The sequence below is a fragment of the Ochotona curzoniae genome, unplaced genomic scaffold, assembly GCF_017591425.1.
Source record: "Ochotona curzoniae isolate NIBS_2020 unplaced genomic scaffold, NIBS_Ocur_1.0 contig_3819, whole genome shotgun sequence".
Lineage (NCBI taxonomy): Eukaryota > Metazoa > Chordata > Mammalia > Lagomorpha > Ochotonidae > Ochotona > Ochotona curzoniae.
The window spans coordinates 3938855-3960802 of NW_024466004.1; the positions used below are offsets into that span (position 1 = coordinate 3938855).

The 21948-nt window shown below is 40.0% G+C and overlaps 1 protein-coding gene across 2 annotated transcripts in view; it reads left to right on the plus strand.

The window, feature by feature from the left end:
* The window catches only part of ZFAND3 (zinc finger AN1-type containing 3), a 242605-nt gene that overhangs the window by 184145 nt on the left and 36512 nt on the right, over nucleotides 1-21948 (plus strand). Inside the window, exon 4 of one of the 2 annotated variants that reach the window (XM_040983307.1) lies at nucleotides 7149-7214. The exons of the other annotated variant lie outside the window; for it this stretch is intronic. Within the exon in view, the coding sequence (XP_040839241.1) occupies nucleotides 7149-7214 (66 nt within the window). The remainder of the gene's footprint in view (nucleotides 1-7148; nucleotides 7215-21948) is intronic. 2 annotated transcript variants of the gene reach the window in all.

Genomic DNA, 21948 nt, shown 5'->3' on the forward strand with positions numbered 1-21948 from the left:
GAGATAATTTACAATCTTTTTTTGATAATTTACAATCTTATCACGACTACATCAAGACTGCTTCAATCTCTATTGCGGTTTTTCTTAATAGCCTTATCAATAATCTGTTATAAATATGTTATGATCTTTAGAGAAATAATAAAATTACAATTAAATCTGAGCAGGTTAGGTGCAATGTTGGCAGTGTGGGTCAGTAGGTTAAACCCATCTGTGATAGCGTCATTCTGTATTGGAGTCCTGGCTGCTCCACTTTCTATCCAGCGTCCTGCTAAAGTGCCCAAGAAAACAACAGAATGTGCTTGGGCCCTGATCACCCATGTGGTGGACCAGCATGGAGTTCCTGGTCGCTGGCTTCAGCCTTTTCCAGTGCAGACTGTTGTGACTTTTTTGGGAATTGAACCAGTAGATGTAAGATCTCTGTATCTCTCCTTCTCTCTGTGATTTATGCACACACACTATATGTTTAAAAACTACACTCAAAACTGTGAGCCTGGAGAAGTGAGATGCTGCAAAGGTAAACAATGTACAATTATGTTAGAGTTGAATTGACAAGCTAGTTTAAATAGATGATGCATTTCTAATTAGCCCGTAGTGCCTTTCCTTGGAAATTAATTAGATACTGTTATGTAAATGTCATGTTAATTAAGCAGGAAAATTGAAGTGTTATAAATCTGCAAAAGGAATGGTTATTTTTGTGTATTAATGTTTTGCAGTTACCATGAAAGAGCTGATAGAAGATTTGTTTGATTATTGAGCTGCTGGCAATTTTTAGCTGACTGACTTCTTGACAGTCCATTTTTCCTAATTGATGTGTTTTAGCACATGATTTAACTGCAGCCAATGAGAGCTAGCAGAACCAGGAGCCAAAAATAACCAGTTCTCATAATTGTTTTCACAGAACTTACCGGTTAGATGGTTGATGTCTTGCAAAATTAAGGAAAAATCCTTATGTTTTCAGTGTCCAACAGGGTGCCTAGCCTAAGTGTAACTTCCCTCTCCAAACCAGTGTGTTTTCTACTTTCCCCTTGAGTTAGTTTTCAAGGAGTCTGTGGGATTGGCTGATAGATGAGTAGGTCAGGATATTTTTTAATGTGTTCAGGAAGAATACTGAAAAATTTAGTTCCCTTACTTACTAAAGAGCATTTATCATGATTGGTTCCAAGTTAGCTCTGAGTGTTTAATCTTGCTGTCAGTCTGGTTCTGAAGGCCTAGAAAGTGCTACTTTAAGCAAGAAGCTTTATAATGCTTAAATAACATTAAAATACCAAAACTGGGCCTCGCATGGTAGCCTAGTGACTAAAATCTTGCCTTGGCATGTGTCAGAAACCCATATGGATGCCTGTTTGTGTCCCAGCTGTTCCACTTCCCATCCAGCTCCCTGCCTTTGGCCTGGGAGGGCAATCGAGGATGGCTCAAAGCCTTGGGACCCTGCATCTGCGTGGGAGACCTGGAAGAGGCTCCTGGCTCCTGGCTTTGGATCAGCTCAGCTCCAGCAGCTGCGGCCAGTTGGGGAGTGAATCAGTGGACAGAAGAGATTCCTTTCTGTATCTCCTTTCTGTAAATCTGCCTTTCTAACAAAAATAAATAAATCTTAAAAAAAGAAAAAAGTGACAAAAATTTATTTTTCTGTTACTGGTGATGTGTTGCAGTGGATTGTCATCGCCTGTGATGCTAACATCCTAGTTGTCACGTATCAGACAGCAGTTAAACTCGTTACTATTTTTCTGCTGGTCAGGATACCTGGTTATGCACCTAGGAAAGTAGTAGAAGATGGCCCACGTGCTTGGAGTTCTGGCACCCTCATGGGAGACTCTGATGGAGTTCGAGGCTATTGGCTGCAGCTTGGTCCAGTCTTTTTCAGCCTTTTGAGGATTGGACCAGTAGGTGGAAGATATCTGTTTTCCTCTGTCACCCATCTTTCAAATAAATAAATCTTTAGAAAAAAATTTTTTCCAAATTCAGTTGCTGCTAATATAAAGTAAAAGACAATGGTTTGGATTGTTAAATGCTTAGGAATGCATTTATTTTCCCAACCTTAGTCCCACTCCGCAGACATTCCACATTCAACCACAGCTTCCTCACCTTTCCCATTCGTTGCTAGGTCTCTTCTACACTGTTTGGAAAGAATGGGCAAAAATCAGAGCAGAATTTATGGTAATTAATGGTGAAAAATGCCCTTGTTCAGACAGGCAGTAGAAAATTTAGAAACCAAATGCCAACTTTATCCCTTTTGTGAAGGTGACCTGATGTTGACCTTTAGTGTTAACCATCAACACTGCTACTTGCTGTAGCTACACAGGTCCTTTGTTAGATTTTTCTTGTTGTGGACAGAACCGTAAAGAGCTTTCCCTTGAGTGGCCCTTAGTTTTCTGTATTCATTTTAACCAAGTTAATTTGAAATTAATTGTATAAGGGCAGATATTGCAATCTACTGTGGTTACTCCTTGTATTTGATAGTTACAGGAAATTTCAAATGACAGAGTAATTGGTGTACAATAAATGTGTGGTACACATATACTTCTGTTCTAGATCTTAAGGCATTTCTAGGTTATAGTTTGCCAGACCAACTTAATTCCAAGTCCTCTGGTTATAATATTGCCCAATTATCAAAACAGGGATATATTCTCACTGCCAGTTACTCTTGCTGTCAATTTGTCTTGGCTCAACTATGGTTCTGTTTGTACTTTACTGTAATGTAGCGAATACATTGGATTGGGTTGTTGGTTTAACGAGCTCTCTGGAGAACACTTTCATGATGATGTATGTTGAGATGCACTCAGTAGACTTAAAAGTTATTTGCATATTTGCCAAACCTATAGAAATTTATTCACCAGAAATTCTTTTAAAAATAAACTCTCAGCCAACAGATAAGGCTAAAATTCTATTGTTTAAAATAAGCTGTGATATTTTTAAATAGAACATTAATTCATGAATTTGAGCCCCATTTCTTTGGTTTAGAATTGACTGTCTCTTTTGTAATTTTACTGGATAGATTATTTTATGTCCTATTAAAATATATTCTGGTAGTTAGTGACTATTAGTGTCTGTTAGTGACTTTTGTCCTCTGTGTAGCTCATTGTGTTGTGAAAATTCAGTGATTCTAGGCAAAGAAGATGTTATCAGAGACTGTAGCTAACTGGTCTACTATATTTACATTGTATTCAGCTAGTTTAGAATGTACCCTTATGTTTTCCTATGTCCATGCCAACCAGTTGGGTGAAAGTTTTCCAAAGCAGGGCATAGGATCCTGTATTTTAAGTTTGATACCCAGAATTTTCTTGTGTTGGAAGTATTCTAATATTTCAGTGATTGTTACTGTGTGTGTGTGTGTGTGTGTGTGTGTGTGTGTGTGTGTGTGTGTGTGTGTGTGTTTAAACCTCAGAATCTGCATGACATTTGAGTACTTTGTCCTGTCTAGTATAGGCTGAACATCTGGAATTCAGAAATTAAAAAAACTGAAATGCTATAAAATATGTGACTCTTGGAGCATTGACATGATGCTATAGGTGGAAAATTCCATGTATAAACTCACTTGAGAATCTCAGAAAAATGCAAGCACTGTAGAAGTATTGTACAAAACTACCTTCAGACTGTGTGTTTTAAATTTATGTGAAACATGAATGAATTTCTTGTTTATATTTTAAACCTTGTCCCATGATATCTTACTCTATATATACAAGATACTCCAAAATCCAAGACATTTCTGGTCCCCGAATATTTTGGATTAAAGGATATTTGGTGTATATTTTTCTGTATGTTATGCATCAAGAAAAAGGTTTTTTTTTTTTTTTGAAATGTGCGTTACTGTCCTGATTGAATCCAACAGCCTGTAGTTTTCATTTAGACGTGAACATGGTGAAGCACCCACTGCTAACATAGTCATAACCAAGAGTAGGCTGTGTTGTGTGTTCTGAGTCTTGGGATCATGAATTCATGTGGAAGAGGAAATTAGCCATATTATAAAGCTTTAATGCTTATAATGTGCTCAAGTAACAAGTGATCAATTAAACCTTTTGGCTTGCCAACAATTTTACTATTTTTTTTAAAGATTTATTATTTTTTTTTATTGGAAAGGCAGATATACAGAGAGGAGAGACAAAGAGGAAGGTCTTCTGTCCAATGATTCACTCCCCAAGTGAGCACAACGGCCGATACTATGCCGATCCAAAGCCAGGAGCCTCTTCCGGGTCTCCCACGCGGGTGCAGGGTCCCAAAGCTTTGGGCCGTCCTCGACTGCCCTCCCAGGCCACAAGCAGGGAGCTGGAAGGGAAGCCGGGCTGCCGGGATTAGAACCGGTGCCCATATGGGATCCTGGGCGTGCAAGGCGAGGACCTTAACCACTGCGCCACAGCGCCAGGCCCCAATTTTACTATTTTTTAAATTTTTTTGGTTAAACCAAAGACTATTCTATCCAGCATTGCTCAGCAAGTGGGGAGGACTTGAAGGATTTAAATTTAAATTTCTGTAACAACCTGTTTTTTTTCCCAGAAATGAAAATGCTTTAGTTAACAAAATTAAAAAAAAAAAAAACCTCTTAGGAAAGCAGAGGTTAAAGCATTTTAAAAAGTAAACAAAAGCAAGTTAGATAGAGTTTTTTGTTAGATACGAAATAGGCTATGATCTCTTCATGTTGCCTGTTTGGAAAGCAGATCTCTGGGATTTTAACGTATTAAGCATTCTTTGGTGAATATGATATTAGATTGAGATATTCTGTGCCCTTTCTGACTTTAAAAACTCTTCAGTTTATTCTTGCCTCATTGTCAGATTCTTGCATTTTTAGGTAATCAGGGCCAATGTGATGATTATCCCTGTTCCTGACAACATACAGTACTTATTGCCTGGTCCATCTCTTTGGCACTTGATCATTTTCCATCCAGCTTATTTATAGTTGTCTTATATTGTTTTTTATTTATGTACTTTGATTTTTGCCTTCCTAATAATACGGTAAGCTCAGTGCTCCTGGTTGCCATTCCGATGACCTTGGATCCTGCAAGGCAGGATTTGGGTTTCTTCCATCCCGTGTGGTAGATCCAAACGGGGTTGGGTGACCTCAGCATTCTTGGCCTCTTGAAGGCACTCCCAATTTCCCGTGGTCTCCTTGGCAGTTGGGATGTAGTCTTCGATGCTGGTACTGATAGTCCTTGGTGAGGATCTGGGAGTCTTCAGGGTTGGGATACAAGCCTCCTTCTGTCCGCCTGCTCCACTCTGGGGTCCCCCCCTGCGCTGAGTGTTCTTTGAAGTAAACAGTGCCCTTACTTCATTTTTTCTCACTTTTACTTTTTATTTTTTTAAAAAATCTTTTATTTATTGTTATTATTATTACCATTTTATGATATAGTTCTGTAGGTCCCTGGGATTTCCCATATCCTCTCCCCAGCTCCCCCCTACCGCCCCCCACCGAATTCCCCTGTATGGTTACTATAGTATAGTTCTGTCCATTATTGTGGGCATGGACAATGGCAGAGTCCATCATCCTATTGTCATATAGTAAACAGTTTCATTGGGAGGCTATCTTAGTCTGGAAGTAGAGATGCATACTGCATTGTATCCTTACATCTGGATATGGGAAGATACAATGCAATATCCTCCATTTCACAGTTGCTGTACATCCCCTTAAATGAAAAGCCACAATAGAAAATCAACAACAGGAAGTAAAAAGAAATTAACAGTCATTTTTTTCCTCCCTTTTAAAGTTTTCCTTTTATGTTGTCTTAAACCCACTAAAGTTGATGCTGCTGTGACCTTAGTATAGGAAGTAGGCTGATGGCCCACTTTGTAGATGGGATCTTCAAGCCCCTACCCTAAGGGAACATGTCTCAGTGTTCTTTCATTTTTCCTCCCCTTTTGGTGAGTAACTTCAGTACTATTGAGTATTGTCATAAATTACATACATCTTTACTGTGTAACCATGTTTGCCCTTTGCTTGTCAGTCACTTAGTGAGTCTTTTCAAAATAAATGTGTTATTTTTTCTGTGTCTGCTGTTCTTTTATCACTGTTTCATCACCTTGTGCCATAAAGGCACATCAGGAACCATTGGCCTTCATATTTGCATGATAACTTCCTATTTAAAACTATTTGAAGGATAGGACACAATTAATAAGGAATGTTGAGCATGCATTAATAAAAAACATCGTAATGTGTTGTTAGTTTTAACTATGTAGAATGAAACTATTACTTTTTAGGCCTTTATTCACTGTGTAGTTATATCTCTTGTCTACTTAGGCTTGTATATCAGATCCAGGGTCCGCCTGATCCCATAAAGACTCTTTTCATCTCATATCCTTGTTTGTATAATGAAACCTTTATCATCAAAGCTTTCTTTATCTACCAAAATGATCTTTATTCTTTCTTTGTTAATTAACTTACCGTTCTTTAGGGATTCCCTCTCTCCCTGTAAATAAGGCTAGTTGTACAATAAACTAAAAGGTACAGTGACCACTAAGATCAGGTGGGGAGTACTCCTGCCTAGTGCTATTTGAAATAACTCATTTTCCTGAACATAAGGATCATTTCTTATCATCTGGATTTGAATTATAATTAAAGTTTTATTTTTTACATTCTTATCCTTATGTGAGACTTGAATTTTTTTTTTAGATTTATTTTATTTTTATTGCAAAGTTAGATATATAGAGAGAGGAGGAGAGACAAAGAGAAATATCCTTCATCCAATGATTCACTCCACAAGTGACTGCAACAGCCGGTGCTGCGCTGATCTGGAGCCAGGAGCCCCTTCCGAGTCTCCCACATCGGTGCAGGGTCCCAAGGCTTTGGGCCATCCTCCACTGTTTTCCCAGGCCACAAGCAGGGAGCTGGATGGGAAGCGAGACTGCTGGGATTAGAACTGGTGTCCATATGGGATCCCTGTGTGTTCAAGGCGAGGACTTTAGCCACTAGCCATGCCGCCAGGCCCAAGACTTGACTTTTATTTTTCCCTGCAAAGTAAAATGTAGATACATTGTAGATCGCTGTAGACTTGATTGCTGAACTCAAGGGTCATCCTTAAAATTAACCTCCACTCCTTCTACCATCTTCTTTGCTATTGCTCCTCCCTGTAAATGTTTGCAAAAGTTTTCTCTGTGTTCAAGAATGCATTTAGGGACGTGGAACAGTTATGTCCTGACTGATGTGCCTGCCTTTCTGTTTCTAGGTGGGCCATGCACAGACACAGCTCATGTCTCGTTAATCACACCAACCAAAAGATCCTGTGGTACAGGTATGTATATCATTGTTTCATGAATTCATCCTTATCAGAACTCTTCACAGAAAAGAACAGTTGGTTCTGACTTGCTCTGTTTGTCAGGGTAGTCTCTTAATTTCCCCCATCAGTTGTGACCTGCTCTGTTGAATGCACAGTGGTGGGAATGGAATGGTAGCAAAGGTCAGAGTGATGGTCTTGGGTCCCGCTGACTGAGTTAATGCTGGTAGCTAGATTCCAGAAGGTAGACATCACATTACCTGCTTCCTGTTATCTGAAGCATGCTGTTAAGATATGAAACACACAAAACGCAGTTTGTAGCCTGTGGCCAGTTTGTTTAGGTCTTGGACCTACTGACAAAGTAGTTGTTTAAATAATGGACCGAAGATGAAAGGAGTTTTAGAATAGAAAATTTGTGTTACATTTTCTCTATTATGGTATCTCCATAGTTTGGGGGAAATTATTTTTTCTAATTTGTCTTAAAGCTGTCAGATAACGCTGAAATTACTGTTTTTAGTTGCATAGACTCCCCAAAACATCTTTGTGCATCTGTGACATTTTTATTAAACGTGGAGTCATGAATTTTGTGGCTCTCTAAAGAGCAGTCATAATGCCTATTGCTCCCGTAGCCTATAGCTTAATTTATTTTAAATAATATTTGCCTTTTCAATAATGCTGCTTGCTATTTAAAATCTCAGGATTATATTTGGAAGAGTCAGAATACTTATATTGCTTTTCTAAAGGTCACAAAATATTTTTCATAATTTAACTTTCTCTTTTGAGTGTCCAACAGAAATAGCACAAAACATCCAGCCTTTACCAAAATTTCAGTTTCTTTAAATGCTCACAGTTTGGTGTTAGCCTCCTCCCTCCCCATTTTTTTTAAAAAGATGTATTTATTGGAAAGACAGATTTAAATAGAGGATATGCAGAAAGAAAGCTCTGTCTGCTGGTTCACTTCCCAAATGGCTGCAACAGCCAGAGCTTAGCTGATCAGGAGCCAGGAGCTCCTTCTGAAATTCCCTTGTAGGTGCAGGGTCCCAAGGCTTTTGGCCATCTTCTGTGGCTTTCCCAGGCCACAGGCAGGGAACTAGAAGGGAAGTGGAGCAGGCGGGACACAAATCAGCACCATATGAGATGCTGGTGTGTACAACGTGAGAATTTAACTACTGAGCCAACACCCCAGACCCTGGTATAAAACCTTAAACAAACCTGTCTTTGTATGATTTTGGGGTACATCCAGACATTAAACTTTGAAGAACTTTCCTTTTTCCCATGATTTGCTTTCAGGCAGGAGTGTCTGAAATAAATCTGGCATGTTCCTGTGTCTATTCTCCCTATTCCACTGGGTATCTTGGATTCATCTAACTGAAATAGAACTGTGCCTTGAAGACACACTGTCCTGATTAACCTGTGGGCAGCTGGAGCGCCTGCTGCCTTTCCTCTTTAGCCAAAAGCTTGGAAACATTCAAAGTTCTTTGATCAAATCAAACACTTTAATGCACAGCATACTCTAGCTTTTCTTCTTTCCTTTTAATGCCGACCCTCAGAGAAAGAAACTACTCCCAGCATGCCTTCCCAACCTTGAGCCTGTTGGATCATCTCGAGAGGTTTGGGGGACTGCTGCTTAGCCTAACACTGAAACTAGCAGGAACCTCTTCTGAGTAACATACACTGTACCTGTCTTCTAGGTGGAACTGCTGCCATGCTGGTGTTTCCAAGAATAGTGGGGACATTTACTGTGTGCTTACCACACAGTAAATGCCAGGCACCATTAATTGTTCTTTGTATACATGCGCACTTGCTCTTCAGAATGTTTTTTTTTTAATTTCAGCATTATTCCTTCTTTACAGATAAAAGAAAAAAAAAATAACACTCAAAAAGTAACAAGTATTTACTGAGGCAGTGTTGCTAGAAGGAAATGAAGCCACAGCTTGAACTAAGTTGGTTCCACTTGGGAACCCATGCTGTTTTCAAATTGTGTAGTAGCTGTCTCTTCTTTTAGATAGACAATGGGAAAGCATTATTATTGATGGAATTTGAGAAAAGCAGAATACAGATTTGGAAATTGAGCATTTAGTGAAGTTATTTTAAAATTTTAGAATTATATTTAATTTCTGATCCTTGCTTAGCCACTAAAAAATATAACATCTCAACATTTGTCCTATAAAATAAAGTGAGTAATCTGTTACTTTGGTGTTTAAAAAAAAAGTTATACAAAGTTCATGTAGTAGACCAATGGTAATTGATAACTACTGTTGTAAAGATTCTGTATATACAGTGGGTACTCACTAAATGGTGCTGATAAACACAACAACTATTTTACATGGAAGGAAGAAGAGAGTGCCAGCTCTCATTGACATGACTGCTTTCATTAGTTGGTTCTGTGTTGCATACCAGTATCACAGTAGGAACTGAGACTGATTTTGTAAGGGATAAGACATAAGGGAGACATCAATTTTTTCAGTCTCATATTCCATTTTGGTGTATATGTACTTCTTAGCTAGGAGAATATTGAGAATTTCTGATTTGGAAGGAAATTATAGCAACATGGGCAGATTATCGCATGTAAAATGAAGAGAAGCTGAGATTTTTAATTAAGTTCTGCCTACTGTCCTTCAAAAACAAACAAACAAAAAAAAAACCTAAGTTTTCAAAAAACGATCTATAATGCTGGGTTTCTCCCCAGTTGGCTGAAATGGCTAGAGCTGAGCCAATCTGAAGCCAGGAGCTTCTTCCAGGTTTCCCACATGGGTGCAGGGGCCCAAGGAATTGGGCCATTCTCTGCTGCCTTTCCAGGCCGTAAGCAAAGAGCTAGAAAGAAAGTGACGCAGGCAGGACACAGGGGATGCTGGTGCTAGCAGGTAAAGGATTAGCTCACTGTAGCCCCTCCCACCTATCTTGTGTTTCCTTTCAAAAATGCTGTCTTTGCCAATAAGGTTCTCGATTAACCAGAATGCTTCAACCCTAAATGCTGGCCCTGATTCTAGAACATAAAGCTTCCTGATTTTGATAAGAAATGAAATTATGTCCTTTGAAAATTTCAAGTTGTCTGCTTTTGTCTCCAGATTTCTTTCTGTCTTGCAGTCAGCAGTTTGCTCATGATAGGGATGTTGATTATCATTCTTTTGAATAACCAACTGTTACTGTCACATTGCTGGAATATTCGTTCTAGTCTGTATGTTTAGATTCTTTCAGAACAGGATTTATGGCTCTAACACATGTTTTCTGGTATCTCTAAACATGGAAGGCACTCCTAAAGCTCTCCCATATGGATCCTAGTTAGGCCTTCAAACATAGATGTCCGGTGAATAATTTCCTTATACTTGTGTCATGGGAACCACAGAGTGAAGCCCTTAATTAGATTCTACCAACTGCCTCAGAGCCATGTCAAACTGAAAGTGGCTTGGAACGTAAAGCTATGTGTTAGGAGAATACCTAGGCCAGAATAAAGTGTTTGTCAGTGGCCTCTGAAGAAGGAAGGTGTTGAATCTATGGTCTGTGAGGTATGGGAAGAAAATAGGAAAAAGTTCTTTATCCTTTTAAAATTTCTATTCTGTAAACTAATTTCATTATTTATGTCACATGCACACAGAGTGTATAGATAACAAATATGTATATTAAAGGATATTAAAGGCACATGGCCAGATATTTTTGTGCAGGAAATGCAAGTTGTTTATTTCTTGTAATACTTTGAAAATTTTATCTCAATATGAGCATTAGATCATTACCAGTGGTTTGTAAATAAGGACTTGGGTGGTGATTTTAATTGATCTCTATTTATATTTCAAGTAACAACTATTTGTAGCAGGTAGTAATTGGAATTTAGAGGGTTGGACTGTGGTGTAAACTAGTTTGTCAACATCCATCAAAAAGAGAAGCACTCTTTTTAAGAAATTGCTTTGTGATAACTGTGAGTGTAGAAAGCAGATTGCAAAAAGTAGTTCTGGTAAATGAAAAGTCAGTTTGGTTTTTGTGAGTCAGTTGGGGAAGATTTTTTTCTTTCAATGGTGGCTTTTAGCCACACAGAACTGTTAACAGTTAAACTCGATGTGATCTTCAGACAGAAAGAAAAAGGCACACCATGGTCATTTTGAAGTGTAAGGAGGGAAAAAATAGTGAAGAGTCTGGTTTTCCTTGTTTATCCTGCTCTGCCCCTCTTAGAGCACTGAGATGTATGTGGTCAGAGAAGGTTGAAAACAGCTGCCCAGTCCCAGGTTATCAAGTGGGAGTTAAAGCACATCACACCTTCAGATTGCTAGAGAGAGTTTGCATTTTTTTTTAAGAGCTCCGAATGTTTTCCACATATTCCTTTGTTAACTCTCAGCATTCCTGCCAAGAATGAATCATTTTCTTTGGCAAAGCAGTTTCCCTTTTGTACTTCATGTTTTCTAACCATCAAGTTATACCTTAAAACACTGTAATCTGTGGTTGCCTCTCTCACACAATTTTATTTGGGAATGCAGTATTTAAAGTGCCTTTTGGAAAAGGAAGGAAGTTTGCTGCCTTTTATTAGAATTTATAATTCAAAAACAATGTATGTGGCCTCTTGGTAATGTTTATTGCAGAGATGCAATAAAAGAAACATTACTTTGTATTCTGTTTATTTTGGAGTTTTCTGTTGATGAAGCTTAAACTTTAAGGCACAGGTGGAACCAACAGGATTCTTGAACAATGATTAGCCCACAGACTGTTCATCTGGGCTGGTTCCTCTGCTGAGTGGCAGGGTTGGCACCATGCAAGCAGGTCTTAGTCCTAGGTTGAATAAATAAAGGGGTCAGACATTGAAACATATGGGACAAAACTGGAATTGTTCTCTCTGTAGTTGACTTTCATATGAATTTGTTTTTGTCTTTTAATTTTATAGTTCCTTTAATTCTGAAGTTAAAATAAGAAAAATATCCATAGACAAATTTCCATGTTTGACCAATCCTGGTCAGCCAACTTTACTCTATTTGCTTTTACTCTTCTTGCAGCCAAAATGCTGAGTAGATAAAGCTCCCCTGTGATAGACTTGAAAAGTCTGACTAAAAAAATACTATGTGTATGTTAAGAAATGTAATCATAATTAGTAGAGTGACAAGTAAAATATCCATTTGTGGGGCCATAAGGTAACTAGCGTTGCCTGAGATTAAAGCAGATAGGAAAAGAAATTATCCCATTAAAAATCAAGGCAGTTTTCCAGAAAGTGTCTTCCTTCTGCTCTGTGAAAAATATGTTAATTGGTTTTAACTGTATATCCCTTTCTGCCTCCCCCAACCCTGCTTCCTATCTCTCTTTTCCTTGTCTCTCTCTTTGCCCTCGACTTCCTCTTTCATCCATTAGTTCCTTCATTCCTGAAAGCATATTATTATGTTTTGGGGTCGCTTGTTTTGTTTTTTTGTGTGATGAACAGTGACATAAACTGGTATGATCTTGTATTATTCATTGCCCGCCACTATCACACACACACATATTTTCTGGACAAACTTCTCTTGGGCAACCTGCTGGTGATGTACTGTTTGTTCTTACAAATATGAGAAAAGAAAATACTTTGACCTGGGAGTGGAGTGAAGATTGATGTGCTAAACACTTTGCACATCACTGTTCAGAAGCTCATTAAAAAGGTCTGTTTTGTTGTTGTTATGTTACCAAGAGCTTTCTATAAGATCTTTAAAAATGATTCAGAAGCCGAAGGGTGATGGTGTTAAATCAGAAGTGGCTCTGCAAATTTTAGAAATGTGTACCTGCCTGTGTTTTTATCTCCAGATAGAGTAGATATTCATGGAAACATTTCAACTGGTACATCTAATCCAAGAGTTGGCTCAGTGACTCAACAATATGTATTGGTCAGCATCTTACATTGTACAAGGATTTTCTAAGGGGCGGGCTTCCCCGTCGTCTTCTCTGTGGCCTTGTAATGGAAGGTGGCTTTGGGTCTGAGTTACCTCTGTAGTTCACTTTTTTCTTTGATTTTGGTTAGTTCTTTAGGTATAGTTTTTTCCCTCAGGTCTGCAGTATCAGCATTTGAGACAGAAAATAAGAAATTTGGCCTACTTACATAATATGCAAATTACTATTAGGAGAATATTAGGGAAGATATAAACCTTTCATTTTTTATTAGCATTTAATGTAACCATTGAAGAAAGATCAAAACAGTAAATCTGTCATGGCAAGGGAAAAAATTACTGAAAAAATATTTTAGCGCATGCACTCATCATTTTTGTTCCAGAAGGAGTTCATTTGATTGTTAAAGCGGGAGACAAAATGAAGGCCAGATATTTGACAAGACTGCAGGGAATTTCCCCAGATGAAAAGGTGCCATCTTTGGCAGCAGATTAGTAGTAGTTCTCAGTAAAATTACCATGATATGTCAAAGTGGCTCTTCACCTAGAGGTGAAGAGGTGTTTTTTGGCAACTGGGTTGATAATTGGGGAGGAAAATGGTTTACTAAATGGTTTTTCTTGAGGTTCTTCTGTTTTTCTGTAACTTCAATCAGTCGGCTTCTGATATTAGGTTATTAAAGAATAGAATGTGGTTATAGGCACTGTAAATAACAGCAGGTGCTTATGTGCCCCTTAGTGAGAGTTCTGTCCCATTGCCTTGAGTTGCTATGTTTATGCTGCAGGCTTGGCATGTAATGTATAAGTTTGTTGCACTTGATGTCAGGAGTTTGTTTGAGAGGTTTTGTTCTTACTCTGAAGAAGCAAGGGTAAGATTACTTATCGAACTGAAGTGCCAGTCTCATCAGAATTAATTTTTGCACTATGAAAATTAAAATGTCCTCTTGTATAAAAAGGAAAGCTAAGCATGATGTGGTTTGTTGGTGTATTAGAAATATGGACCTAGGCTTTGGTATTGAGCTTCTTGTACACATGCTTTATGCAAATTTGGTTTGGTTGGCTCCGTGGATGCAGTTACACTGCCTCCCCCCACTCCCCACTTTTCTGCTCATTCGCCTGCACTCTGACCAAGGAGAAAGAGTCCTGAACTCCTATTAATTAGCTCTTCTATTACTCCACTGGGGCAAAAATGCCTGAGCCAACACTATTAAGAAGAATATCAAGGGAATTTAATACCCCTCCTCTCCTTTGGAACCTTGGGATGAGGGTAGGGACGGTTAGTTGAAAGAGTATGCTTTGTAGGTACTGCTCCATAGTGTGTGTTAGAGGGCAATGTGTTAGAAAAGTAGGGTTTCCAGAAAGAACATGATAGAGCAGCCACAAAGCTGTATTATAAATCATCTGAGCCTTGCAATGATACTCCCCATTAAAGAGCCTTCTTTTTTTTTTTTTCCATTGCCCTACTCAGTTCCTGGCTGGTACTAATAGAACAGCGCATCCAGCAAGGCTGTAAATAAAAGTTATTACCTAATAGGTGGGTGCCGAAGTGGAACGGACAGAGCTGAGGCATGGAGGCCTTATTACTGCTCATCAGCAATTATAAACAGGATAAAGTGTCTGGGACTTGCGCTGATGCAGCGAGGGCTAATAGAGGCTGGGGATGACACTGAGCCATGATAGGATGATGTATGCTGATGGGTTTTTACTGCCTCATCTTGCTGCTTGCTTCTGAGACAAGTTGTGTTATCTGTTTTCTTGCTTGCTCATCTGTCTAGAGAGAGATGATCCCATTGCTTCTCCTGCCATCAGGAGGACTGGCTTTTATTCCTCCTGCCTGTGTCTGCTTGCAAGCCCCTCTCACTTCATGAATGGTCTTCACAAACATTTCATGATCATGGCCTGTTAAAGACATGATCTTATTCTATTGCTTACTGTCATGGTTGTAGATCATGCCTTCAGCAGTGGTATGTAGAATATAGGACCAGCTGAGAGACTGGTTAGTCAGCTAGTTCAGCGTTTACTAAAAGACCTTTGAATATAGCTCTGTAGAAGGTTCTGTAGGAGCATGCAAGAGTGATAAGCATGCATTCATGCATCTTGCCTGTGAGAGTGTTTGCTCTGAAGTAATAATAATAAAGTACAAAAACAGATACAGCGACTTTCAGCTTTATGGAAGAGCAAGAAACACAAAACTTAGGAATGATAGAGTATGCCAGTCACTATGAGCAAATATAATACTGATGTGCTCACTCACTCCTGCGTAATTCTCTCCCTAGTGAAATACACAGAATTTAGTTCCTTAGGTTCACTAGGAGTGAGAAAAGACATATAGAGAAAAGCCTTGTAGTAGGACTTTGTGTGGTACTGATTGGAGAACCTCAGAATGTGACTTGATATGCTTTTCTAAATAATTATTCATTTGAAAGGCATTTATAGAGGAGATAAGAGTGGGAGTGAGAGATCTTCCATCCACTGGGTCACTCCCCTGATAGCCACAACAGTCAGATAGGTCAGTCCTAAACCAGGAGCCAGGAGTTTTACGTGGGTGCAAGGCCTCCAGCACTGGGGCCATCCTCCACTGTTTGGCCAGATACATTAGTAGGGAGCTGAATTGAAAGTGGAGCAGTCGGGACTTGAAGCAGCACCTGTATGGATACCATGTCAACAAGGACAGCATTGCTCACTTCCCCACAGCGCCAGCCTCTGAATAATGCTTTTGAGTACACATAAGCATCTTGTGTTGAAAACTGAGACACACCTCTGGGCAGCTTTGATGGCTTAGCTTCTCCTTACTGTGGTAAAGAGAACTTTGAGGTAAAAGAAATATGCAGCAAAGCCACAGAGGATTGCTTTGGAAGAGGGGCTTATCAGTTTGCCCCAGGAATTTATGAGCATTTATAGTAATTCAGCTGTTTATTACTGTGCCTTTAAAAAATATATACTACTGTATGAATAACCTTCAAAGCTAACCTATCAGGGGAGACTCCTTGCTGTGGCGAACCTACACTTTTTCTTTGATGCCTTAGTACCTCAGTTTGAAGAAGCCTAGAATATGAAAATCCTCATGTTAGAAGGGGGATAAAATAATAATTAATGATTTAGGGAGGTCATACTCTGTAAAATGCTTTGCCATTGGTTAATGTAAATATATTTTCCATTTTGCCTACAAAGTAATGTTTGACTTGGAAAAACAGTAATTCCTGCTTAGTTAGTCAGAAGGTAGAATTCAGTAGATTGTAGCCAGTGGGACAGAAAGAGAGACAAATTGGGGGAAAATGTTTTAAAAGAATATTGGAAAGGCTTGATGTGATGGCCAAATTGGCTAACCCTCCCCTTGCAAGTTCTGTTATCCAATATGGACATTATTCATATCCTGGCTACTCCACTTTCCATCCAGCTTCCTGCTTGGAAACCATTAGAAAATGACACAAAGCCATGGGATCCTGCATTCATGTGGGAGACTCAGAGGAAGCTTGAGGTTCCTGGCTTCACATTGGCTCCTGGCTTCACATTGGCTCCAGCTCCAGCTGTTGGAGCCATTTGGGTAGTGAACTGGCAGATGGAAGATCTTTGTCTCTGTCCCTCCTCTCTGTAAATCAGACTTTTCAAATAAAAGTAAATAAATGTTTGTTTGTTTTTTTTAATGGACAAGATTTGACAGTTAATTAGAGTAGGCCAAAGAAGGAAGGAAGAATATAAATCTTGGGGACTCAGTGAAGAAAGATAACATGTGGTCAGGGGAGGATTGGGAAGGAAAACTAATAGGAAGTCTAAAGACAATCCCATTTGGGAAATTATCAGTCTAGAAGCTGCACGTGGGTAAAGAAATGAGTGCAGCAGAAATAAGGGGACTGAGGAAAGAGAACAATAATCTAGTGTGTTAAGGAAAACAAGAAAAGGAGAACGATGCCTGTTGGTTTATGAAAGATGCGTGAGAAGAAGAGGGATCAGGAAATATGAGGCCTACGGAGTGTTGTTCTTTACAGCTAGTGAAAGTCCACCAGGTGGGAAACTAGTGGGGCTCTCTATGGATAATAAAGAAGTGAAGAAACTTGACAGAGAGATTGATCATGGAGTTGGGCTGTACCATTTTTAAAAATTGGTTTGGATAGAGGAAGAGACAGGCCCAGGCATTTCTTGATGTGAAAGTGGTTGTCATCGGGAGATATTTTACTGATGAAAATGGTCCTAGGAAGAGGGAGGGCAGAAGGAAGGAAATAAAATATGTTAAAGGAGAAACGGAAGATGGATACAAACAATACTCATTAATGGCAGAAACCTAGAAACGTTTTTTCCAAGAGCCTCTGCCTTTGTCTTAAAAGTTTGACATCAGAGAGGGAAGGAGAAAGAGAATGAGTGAATCCATCTTCTATTTGCTGGCTCAGTCCACAAATGACTAAAACAGCCAGTTCTGGACTGGAGTTATGGACTCCTTCTGGGTCTTCCTCACAGGTGACAGTGTCCTGGCTCCTCACGTCATCAACTGCTACATTAACTAAAAGCTGGATTGGAGATGGAGCCAGGACTTGAACCCAGGAACTCTTAATTTGTGATTTGGGCATCTCAAGCCGTGTCTTAACCTCTTGACAAATGCCTACACTTATATCTTTTTTCTTGTATGTTAATTTTATTTGGTGTCTGTATAGTAAAGAGTTGGGTAGTAGAGGTATTAACTAGTAAAATGAATCCTAAAGAAATTGAGAGCTTGATGTTGGACATTCAGATTCAGAAGAGCAATTTGTGACAGACTATAGAAACCACTTTGCCTGTGTGACCCATTCAGTTTCTTTAGAGAAAGACTGTCCAGTTCTGTGCCAGGTCCATGTCGACTGGCTGCCAAGGGTGGGGGGGTTCAGTCTGGTAGCGTTGTACAAGGGCACTTTCAGTGGAGTCCTTGCTCTCTGCCCTGCTTCTCATTCGGCTTTTCCTCATTCCTGCTGCTTCTGAAACAGAGCCTTTTAAATTTTTCCTTATATACCAAGGCTTGTAGCCACCAGGTTTCAGTCTCAGCTTGCTCCACTTTACAGATGATAACTTCAGAAGCCTTTTATTTATTGATTACATTAAAAATATTTTTACAAGCAATATTTTCATTAGAGGATGTTCGTTCACCTTTGTGTTTTGAGAGTTGTTTATTTATTAGAAAGTTAGGATTACAGAAAGGAGAGACAGAAATCTTCATGTGGTGGTTTACTTCCTAAATGGCCACAAACACTGGGGATGGACCAGGCTCCAGTGAGGCACTTCTTCTGGGTCTCCCATCTGGGTGGCAGTTGCATAGGTACTTGGACTGTTTTCCACTCCTTTCCTAGCCATATTAACAGGGAAGCCAGATTGAAAGTAGAGCAACTGGACTCAAATTTGCACTAATGTTGGGATGTCTACATCACAGGCAGAGGCTTACCTCATCCCCCATGCTACAACACCAACCCCTCTTGACATTTTTGTTCTTATATTTTAGTTGAGTCAGGGAGGAATTAGAAGAAAATGTATTATATGTAGTCTTTTGAAGTGAAAGTTTAAGCATCACAAAATTAGGACTGTGATTTTTTTTCTTCAATAGTTGATAAAGGAAGGGGTTGCCTCTATAGAATGGTGAAAGTGAAACACAAGATATTGCAGCCAGTCCTAAAGGGAAGTAGGTTAGAGGTGCTGCTCAGGCATGTGGGCCCTAGAGAAAGTGAAGTGAAAAGTGCCCTTGTAAACTCTACTAGACTGGAACCGCCCCCCCCATCCTTGACAGCCAGTCCACATGGACCTGGGAAGAATATGTGGGTTCATATTCCAGTGCCCTGTCTTTGTTTAGCCTCTCTCTAAGCCTTGATGTGTGTGAAAGGTGCATGAAGAGAAGAGGAAAGGGTATAGAGGAAAGAAAGAACTTGTCCAGATAGTGTGGCTGGAAGAAGAGGGAACATTGGAGGAGGCAGACATAGAAAGGAGGTGGTCTACACAGTGAGGGAAGGAAGGAGGACTGCTGGGGACCCAGTGTTGGAAAGAGGGTGAGCTGGGAGTGATGGGACAACAGAAAGCCCTTTACAAGAAAAGTTGGTTATTAGAATGGGAAAAAACAAGTGTTTGGGTTTTTTGTTTGTTTGTCTCCCCCACCCCTTCTGTCTTGGGCTTTTGCCAAAAAAGTTAAGTTTTCATGTACATAGGCCGATTATTCTTGTGGTTGCTACCTACAATTAGAGTGGGCGAGGGTTGTTTGGACTTAGCCACAGCATCAGCTGGCAAAAACTGGCACTGGGGGCTAATTCTGTCAAGTTAAACTGCAGAACCACCTGGAAAGTGCACAATCCAGGAGTGAGAGACCTGAGAGGGAAATAGTGGGTTCCCCCCTCTTGGGTTACCACTGCCACGGGTTGGCACAAAAACTAGGACAGGGGCTGGAGTGGCTAGACAGAGAGGCACTCATCAACACCCATGAGGGCTTGGTTGTTAAGCTGCTTAGATGGATCTAAGCTTCAATGCCATTTGCCATGTACGAGAGCCAAGGGAGATGTGGGACAGACTGGACTGGTCTGCTACACATGTTGGCAAACCAGGGTAGGGGGCGGGCCTGGTGGGAGTTATTGCGGGTTGTCACTGTCCTGCAGTGACGGACTTGGTGCACGGAGCTGATAATAACACGCGTGGACCCTGACTGATGGTCGAAGTTTATTAGGGGCATCAGACTTTATACACTGAGAGTCCGTACTGTTTCCCTCTCTTGATTGGAATTCCTTTTGTTTTGTATATTACACCAGGTGTTCTCATTTACATGCTGTTTATACCAAAGGTAGCCTTTTGGTTGTTGTCATGCAAATACTGTCCAATGAATGCAAACCTGTGCTCGCTGACCTTCCAGGCTCACAATGTCCTCCTACAGCGGGTCACTCCAACTAGGCTGCAGTTCCCACTGGTTTATGCAAGGGCCGAGTATGTGCTGTGCAGAACCAGGCTGGACTGCAACACCCATTGATTCCGGTGGAAGACAGGGCTGGAAACAGAACCAACCCAGCAATTGCAACCACCACTGTGCTGGGCCCTGTGCTTGCTGGTGCATACAAGTATCTGGCCTGGGAACACCTCAGACAAAGTTTCTTTGGAGATCTCCCCAATTAAAATGCCAGACTCAGAACCCAAACCATGAAGGGACAGAAGATGGAACAAGTTAATCAGCCACCTCAGCTATAGGTTGGCAACAAAATACCGGGCAAATAGAGATGTTATGCTGGACAGTGTCAATCAGTGGATTTTTTAACGACCTCATCGGGTTTGGAGGGGTGAGATTGGCAGCGATTCATAACTGGTGAACGATTGAAACCATCTGAGTGAATATCTCGGAGCTTGCACCACATACGGGACTTGGGGTGGGTGGGAAACCGGGTGGGGCTTCTCCTCAATATCCCCCTCTACCTCAGATACATGAAGGAGACAATATGGAAGTGATAGTCTTACCCACTTTCCTGTAGCCCTTGAACCTTTTTACCCAAACTAACTATGTAAAGATTGTCAAAATAAAAAAAGAATTTGGGGGGAAAAAAGATTTATTTTCATTTGAAAGGCAGAGTCAGAAAAAGAAGAAGGGAAAGAGAGGGAGAGAAATCTTTGATCTGCTGATCAACTCCAAAGTCGCTGTAACCGCCAGAGCTGGATTGATCTAGAGCCAGTAGGCAGAGCTGCTTCCAGATCTCCCACATGGGTGCAGGGTCCGAGTACTTGGGCCATCTTCCACTACTGCCCAAGGCTTACTTTGCAGATCAGAAGTAGCTAGGACTCACCTTGCCCCCATATGGGATGTTGGCCCTGCAGGTGAAGGCTTAGTTTGCTACACCACTGCATGAGCTCCAAAATTAATGCTAGAGATTTTACAACCTTGCCTTCTTAAAAAAAAAAAAAAAAAAAAAAAAAAGTATGTTTCCTGAGCTGTTTTCCAAGCTTTTGTAATTAGAAAAGGGTAAAAAATAGCCTTAAAATTGAGTATGACTCTCCTTTCTTGGCCGCCTTAATGTTTAGGGGCCACAGAGGATTAGTAGTTTTCTTATAGTTGAAATTTTGGTTAAAAAGACTAGTTGCTATCTCCAAACCAACATCATGAAGGAATATGTTAGCCAAAAAATTCATTTGTTTATGATTAAAAATCAGGCAGTTTAACCTAAGAGGCATTTTTGTCATGAGGAATCTCATATTGTGATTAGTTATCTAAACAGCCAGATGCCAGTGAGTTTGGTTAACCAGCCTCCCAGTATGGATGTGTAATTATTTTTGGTGCATATATGCACATACACACTGCAATAAATGCTGATTTGGCCTTATGTTCCTCGCTGTTGTGAATTCTCTGTTTCATTACCAGTATCCACCCACAGTTTCAGAAAGCCATTCCCAAAGCAGAACTACAACTCAGAATGTTAAATAAACCACATCTCTATTAGCTCAAAGGGCAAGGGAATTAGTTACCTACTCTGCATTTCCCACATCCATCTGCTCTTTCAAAACTTATTAAAAATGTATACAAACATAAGCAAGAAAATAGGGCATTTAACTCAGATTGTGTTTCATTTTTCTGTTACTTTTGCAAGGGGTAAATAGAATATAATAGAAATCCTTTAAGATTTTATCTTGAATATAGGCCAGGGTACATATTTACAACAGATACACAAGATGCTACTTTTTATATCCCATTAGATAAAGTTGATCAGCTCCAAAGATAGTATTACTACATTACAACTTGAGTGATGTGTCTGAATATACTTACAATAGCTTGTAAAACAAAGTTAGGATGGAGCCCGGCGCTGTGGCCTACCAGCTAAAGTCCTTTGAACACACCAGGATCCCATATGGACTCTGGTTCTAATCCTGGCAGCCCCACTTCCCATCCAGTTCCCTGCTGTGACCTGGGAATGCAGTCGGGAACGGCCCAAAGCCTTGGGACCCTGCACCCGTGTGGG